This window comes from Alosa sapidissima, chromosome 11 (genome assembly GCF_018492685.1).
Source record: "Alosa sapidissima isolate fAloSap1 chromosome 11, fAloSap1.pri, whole genome shotgun sequence".
Lineage (NCBI taxonomy): Eukaryota > Metazoa > Chordata > Actinopteri > Clupeiformes > Clupeidae > Alosa > Alosa sapidissima.
This window is the reverse complement of record NC_055967.1, coordinates 34,826,764-34,834,263: the sequence shown is the minus strand read 5'-3', so window position 1 is coordinate 34,834,263 and position 7,500 is coordinate 34,826,764. Positions and strand designations below refer to the sequence as shown.

The 7,500-nt window shown below is 46.8% G+C and overlaps 1 protein-coding gene across 1 annotated transcript in view; it reads right to left on the bottom strand.

Moving 5' to 3' along the window:
* Nucleotides 1-7,500, bottom strand: part of srgap1a (SLIT-ROBO Rho GTPase activating protein 1a) — a 111,271-nt gene that overhangs the window by 15,721 nt on the left and 88,050 nt on the right. Inside the window, 3 exon segments of the mRNA XM_042110926.1 lie at nt 527-606; nt 2,939-3,163; nt 4,481-4,586. Coding sequence (XP_041966860.1) covers nt 527-606; nt 2,939-3,163; nt 4,481-4,586 — 411 coding nt within the window.

Here is a 7,500-nt window from a genome sequence, read left to right as displayed (position 1 = left end):
TTAGCAGAAGATTTAGAGAGTGAGATGAACCGAGGGCTCATGGTGGTGGTGGTGGTGGTGGTGGGGAGGGAGTGGTCGAGAAATGACAAACGCTAGACTCGGATCATCTCTTCCACTCCTAGAGGACGGATGTGCGCAGGTTTTCACAGGGTTTTAGAGGAGAGGGTTCCATAGATCAGTGTGTGCCATGAGGGATATGGAAAGAATCCATAGACCTGTTATCTTCGTCCTTAATAATCACTAACATTCATACAAACTTTCCCGTCATTATACATCAAAATACTGGAGTTTCATTGGTGGAGCAAACTTGTTATGTTGTGGCTTTTGTATGCAAAATATCATGGTGGTGTGCTATGAGTATTTTCCCATAGTAAATAGTGCCCTGAAGAGAAAAAAAGATGTGATTGGTGGATCGTCCCATCCTCACTGGTAGTCTATTTATGTTGTCAAGGTCAAATGAGATGGTGTGATTGGTGCATTCCTCTGTGACACGACTATAACATCTTATGTGATTGGTGGGTCTTACCATCCTCACTGGTGTGTGTTTCTGCTCCTCCGTCCTGGTCCACCTCCTCCAGCACTCCGTGCTCACTGTAAGGACTCTCACTGTGGGAGGGGCAAAGGTCAGAGGGCAAAGGTCAGGTTATCATAGAAGACATGAACTCTGCACTTCACATTTACCTACTGATGGCACACAACGTATTAGCTACGGTTTACCTTACAGTCCACACACACACACACACACACACAGCATGTCTCATCATAAGTGGCAAATAAAAACATGTTTTAAAATTGATTAATAGCAAAAAGCAAAATGTACATTTGTTAATGTAGCAGATACTTTCTATTCATCCAAAGCAACCAAAAGTAGAGTTTAAATATGCATGGTCATTGGCATGTGTGTGGGTACAGCAACCAAAAGTAGAGTTTAAATATGCATGGTCATTGGCATGTGTGTGGGTACAGATTCCATGGTGTTGGAGGCAACCTGCTTCACTAACAGAGTTGCAGAAACACAAACTAAGTAACAGAACCAGACAGATATCCGCAGCTCTTTAAAAACCGTAGGGAGCCACAGATCTCACGGCTCTGCGTTAAATTAGACACTACTGAGCTGAGAGGCTGGCAGTTGAGTCCTTAAGGGCTCAGACGAGGGAGGCGTTGCGCTGCTGCTGCTCAGAGATGCTGGTGCGCGGCGCCTGGGGAGACTTCAGAGCACACGGAGCCCACACTACTGCACCCAGATCAGTGCTGGGAGATCGGAGCCCACACTACTGTACCCAGATCAGTGCTGGGAGATCGGAGCCCACACTACTGCACTCAGATCAGTGCTGGGAGATATGCCCCTCATAACAGAGAGGAAAGCGCCCTAGTTAGGACGAGAATGCTAATCCGCTGGTTTAAAAGCATGATCACACAGTCACACATATTGACAGTGTGCTTTCTGACAGCTATGGCTGTGTTGCGCTCATGCATTCAAATCACCACGTCGTAGAGACAAGCCTGGGCAAAGGGCTGGGTTCAGTGTGCAAGGACAGCAGACTTTAGTTGTCTATAGTGAAGGATGGGCCTATATGGAATAGTGTGTGAGTGTGAGAGTGTGTGTGTGAGAGAGCAACACTACAACAAGTGACTACATAAGGATGTTCTCATCAGTATGCTGCTGGCTAAGTGTCTCTCTCTCTGTCGTGCGCGCGCACACACACACACACACACGCACACACACACGCACGCACGCACGCACGCACGCACGCACGCACACACGCACGCACGCACACAATGAATCAAGTGCTAGCTCAAAAATACTAAGAGATGATAGATTGACATACAAGGAAGTTGGCCGTGAAAAGGTTATGAACAATGTTTTGATTGGCTGTGGGCAGATTATGACCAAATGCTGATTAGTTGGGACAGCCTGTCTGTCAGCTGTGGGGGGGCATGAGCAGGACATACTGACATAGTGAACTGTGTGTCCTCAGGAGAGACAAGACTGTACCTCCCCTCAGCTGCCAGGCTACCCAGACTAGACCTCAAAACATCTCATTCTCCAACACCTTTAATGATTATAATTACTGAGATGCCTTCAGCCTTACTAACACAACCAAGAGAGAGAGAGGGAGGGAGAGAGAGAGAGAGAGAGAGAGAGAGAGGGAGGAAACCGCTGACCGAAAAATGTCCTCTGCTGTCAGACGTCTGCTCTGCCCCCTAATCAGTGAGTGTAATTACCTGAATTAAGGGAGGCACGCAGAGGCAACACAGCTGAACACACACACACCTGCAGGGCGCGCCAGGATGCCGAGGAACACACTCCGGCTCAGACTGTTTGTGTGCTGTGTGTGTGTTTGTGTGTGTGTGTATGTGTGTATGTGTTTCCCACTAACACTAACAAAAACATGTTCCATCTGTCCCTGGCGGACGCCAGATCTTAACTAGTGGGGACGTCGGGACTTAAATAACTGATGGCCATCAGAGGCGAAGGAGTGGAGTAGAGTGGAGCTGAGCTGAAGTACAGCATGAGCTAGCAAATCACGCTAGCTGATGACCACGGTCATAATGGCATTCCCCAGTGCTGTTACCGTTCCAAAACACACTCTAGTACAGCCGCACAGGGCACAGAGCCACTGCAAGCACTCACCCTGTCAACACAATACATTGCTATGGTACATAGATGATGTCAATGCAGCTGTGCATGCAAATAGCAAAGGCCAGAGATATACCTATTGTAGGCACTGCCTTTTTATATGTGTATATCTGTGCTTGACTGTGTGTGTCTTGTCTGTGATCGTTATATGCATCTGTGTTTTGTTTGTGATCGTTATATGCATCTGTGTGTGTCTTATCTGTGATACTTATAAGCATTTGTGTGTGTGAGTGAGAGTGTGTGTGTGTGTGTGTGTGTGTGTGTGTGTGTGTGTGTCTTCCAGCACAGTCATCTCACCAGTAGTCTCCTCCGGCCATGCACTTCTCATAGACGGGCCCATCGAGCTCTTTGGAGTCGGGGAAGATGGTCTCGTGGTGGATGATGATGGTCTTGATGACCTCGTTGACGTGTGCCTGGCACGACACCTGGTCCTGGAGGTCCGGCGTGGGCATGAGGGTGGGTCCGAAGCAGATGGCCAGGTTGTACGGGTCCATCATGTTCTCATCGCTGTACTGGGACAGACTGGGCAGGGCAAATACAGAGGTCACATTTAGGGGAGGTCACATAAAGGTCAAAGGTCACGGTGGAATGAGAGTGGGGTCAGTGAGTACTCTGTTATAAAAATAAAATGAATGGAAAGCAGGACGATAAGTGAGCAAGTGTGTGTGTGTGTGTGTGTGTGTGTGTGTGTGTGTGTGTGTGTGTGTGTGTGTGCGTGCGTGCGTGCGTGCGTGCGTGGTAAACCCCCTTTTATTTGTCGCTTGATCTCTTCTTTCGCTTCTAACGTGCACCAGGGTTTATTCCTCGTGTGTGTTTAGTGACAAACCCTGGTGAGTAAACTCGGGTGCAAACCCCCTAATAAAGAAGTCCTGTGACTTTCTTTTGCACATCCTAGAATAATAGCCCCTGGACTGTTTCAAACATATTCAATGTAACGCAGTAGAAAACTGCTCTACTGTATAAAGTAGTCTAAGATCACTGACTCCACAGAGTGTTGGATTGAGGATGTGTTGTTTATGCAAATATAGAAACTAACACACAGGAGTAAATAAATGGTCAGTGTCACATGATAATATGTTATGAATAAATGAATTTAATACACCAGAGCTGTGCCTCTGCCAGCCTGACAAGAAAATCAGTATTTTAAAATGCTTCCTGTGAAGCACTGGAAAGCACTTGCGACAAAATCATAATCAATCACCAACACACACACACACTCACACACACACGTGCGTAAGTGAGCAAGCACACATCCGCACACACACACAGTCCTCATTTTCATATAATCATTTGCATTACCCCCCCACCTCCATTTCTTTTCCCATATTTCCTGTGTTAGCAAAGCAGTAGGATGAATGAGAGTGATCAGGCCAAATGAGTCTGCCTCTCCAGTAGCCCCTCAGCAGTCTGTTAAAAAGGAGTGGAATTCAATAACACCAGGACTCTCATATAAACTAAACATCTAGCCATCCGTTGTCCAATATTCCCCATCAGTATAAACGTATCAACGTATGTATGTTGCTTTTGAGGATTAACACAAATAGGCTGTTCTGGGATCAGTTTGATGAACCCAACCTACCAGGTTTCTATCAATACCACAGTGAAGTGAAGCATGTGATTATGCAGCAACACTGTGATATGCATAGAGCAGCATTAGCTGCCCTTTGTCAGTTCCTGTATAATTTCCTTATTCGAGTGAAATGCTTGGTGTAATGTGGAAGGCTTTGCATAAGGTGTGATTAACGCTTTGATTTTTATAAGGTGTGATTAACGCTTTTGATTGTCTAACATGTATCTGCATGGGTAAAAGTGCCTTGTTTGGTGTACGGTGGTACTCACTGGTTCAGGAAGGCGAAGAGGTACCGCATGACGATCAGCACTGATCTGGGTACAGTCAACAGGATCTTACGGATGTACAGGGCCCTCTCGTAAAGGTTCTCTATTCCTGAAGAGGTAGACACAGGACAGAAATGTCATTATTAGTCATGCCGTAAAGCAAACAGAGGAAGTGAGTTCATCTGAAGGCAGAAGCAGTAACCTGCTTTTCAGGCTGCACGTGCATCTGTGAAATGGCTTTTTATGCTTGTGTGTGTGTAATGGTCGATGACATGCGGCTGCAGGTCGTACAGTCATGGCCTTATTGAGTGTTGTGTTTGATGTGCTAAAACAGCAGTGTGTGTGTGTGTGTGTGTGTGTGTGTGTTTGCATTGAGTGAGGACTGTAATGTTCTAAAATATCACTCATTGGTATATATACACGCAGACATGGTTAACACCACATACAGACGCACAAACACATACACAGACACACACACACATACAGTATACGACACAAAAATAAATCACTGTGGGGCCATCTACAGACATAAAAAGAAACGTGTCTGCCCATAAGATGTATACATACAGCTGTCAGTAACACAAACACACACAGTCATGCATACACAAGAAGTAACATTTAGAAGCAACCAACTCTCACACAAAACACAAGTAATACTGTATACCCTATGAAGCCACACTGACAGAAGCACAAAGACACACACAAATACCCCCCCCCCCCCGCCCACAGTGCTTGACCAGCAGTTGGTAGCAGTAGCCTCTACAGAATGACTTGATAAACAAAGTGAAGAGATCCTATGATCTCAGTTCAAAAGATATCACTGAGGTTTAACTGTCCTCTCTCTCTTTAACTCTCTCTCTCTCTCACTCTCTCTCTCACTCTCTCTCACTCTCTCTCACTCTCTCTTTCTCTCTCTCTCACTCTCTAATCCCCATTACCCCTAAAACCAACAGAGATGGAGCCCAATGGAGCAGTTACTTTACATACACCTACACACACACACCCAGCGCCATTCTAAGATCATTCCCATTCTTTGAAGGGCTGACGGCTGGCTGTTGCAGCAGCGGGCGTTTGATGCCGTTCCGGGTTTCATCCGCTGTGTGTGTGTGTGTGTGTGTGTGTGTGTGTGTGTGTGTGTACAGGGAGCTAATGAGACCTTAATGAGGGGAAATGGGCACACTAATGCAAAGAGATTACTGCCAATCCAGAGTCACAGTAGAGGAAAAGAGAGAGGGAGAGAGAGGGAAAGAGAGAGGGAGAGAGAGAGGGAGAGAGAGGGAGAGAGAGAGAGAGAGAGGAAAAGAGAGAGGGAGAGAGAGGGAAAGAGAGAGGGAAAGAGAGAGGGAGAGAGAGGGAAGAGAGAGGGAGAGAGAGGGAAAGAGAGAGGGAGAGAGAGAGGGAAAGAGGGAGAGAGAGGGAAAGAGAGAGGGAGAGAGAGGGAAAGAGAGAGGAGAGAGAGAGGGAAAGAGAGAGGGAAAGAGAGAGGGAGAGAGAGAGGGAAAGAACAGTCACCGTAGAGGGAGAGAGAGAGAGAAAGAGAGAGGGAGAGAGAGGGAAAGAGAGAGGGAGAGAGAGGGAGAGAGAGAGGAAAAGAGAGAGGGAAAGAACAGGATTGTAGCAGGAGAAGATCTGTCACCTCAGATTACACACACCATATCTTACTAATGATGATTTCCCTCTGTGGTTAAGTATGGCGGGTGCAGCACCTGTGTGTGTGTGTGTGTGTGTGTGTGTACTGTATGTGTGTGTGATCTGTGGCTGCTCTTCTGGTTTCTCTCCAAGTAAAGTATTTTTCCCTGCAAGCCATTGGAAAGTCCCTAATCATAACTCTGGTTTACAGATACCAGTTTTTAAAAAAAATTGATTGCAGATCAAATTCCATCCACTCTTCCCTCTTACTCAAGCTAACTCACTCTTTCTTTCTCTCTCTCTCTCTCTCTCTCTCTCTCTCTCTCTCTCTCTCTCTCTCTGTGTTCTAATTGTGTGTTTGTGTGTGTGTACGTGAGTGTGTGTGTGTGTGTGTGAGTGTGAGTGTAAGTGTATGAGTGTGCCTGTACGTGTGTGTATCCATGGTCCCATGCATGGCCCTAGTGCAGGCGCTTTCATCTGCTGATAGCAGCTTAAAATAGCCATGTCCCCACCACACCACCACTGTCCAGTGCTGAGCCACTGTCCAGTGCTGAGGTACGAGGCCTCCAGGACCCCACAGCATGTTATTCATCTCACACGAGCACCTCTCCAGGTCTCACTCTCTACAGGGAACGGGGGAGAGGAGGGGGAGAGGAGAGCGAGGAGAGGGAAAGTAAAGAGACAGAGAAGAGAGAGAGAGAGAGGTGGGGGAGGGGGGAGGGGGTATGTACTATTTATAGGCACTCTTTTGCTCCAAGTGAGGAGCTCGGTACGAGGGAGACAAGACGGCATTCTCTGACAGCAATGCTAAACGGCAACACTGACAAACAACACTGATGGGTTATATATCCATCCTGGAACAGCACAGGAGGAGAGACATGAACAGAAGTATAGAGAGAGGGGGGGAGACAGAGAGAACGGAGAGAGAGTTAAAGAGCAAGAGAGAGAGAGGAGGGGGTAACGAGAGAGAGAGAGAGAAAGAACAAGATAAGAGAAAGAAAGAGCAAGAGAGAGGGACAGAAAGAGCGAACAAGAGAGAGAGAGAGAGAGAGAGGGGGCAGAGAGAGACTGAGGGTGAGATAAAGCTCTGGGCAGTGGGCCGAATAAGCTGTGATATGCAACCCCACAGAATGTAAACAGCAGGGTATCCCCCATCCATCACACACACACACACACACACGCCATGTCTAAACTGAGAATATACATATTCCCATGCTACAAAAGTCACCTCTAACACTCACACAAACATAAACACATGGGTCGACACACACACACCTCTTACACATATACTCCGAAAATATCTTATGGTCATAGAATCATAGAAACACACACAGACACAGACACTCACATAAGTTCATTCTCAAGTCATCATCAAAAAGACTGGAGGCACAGAA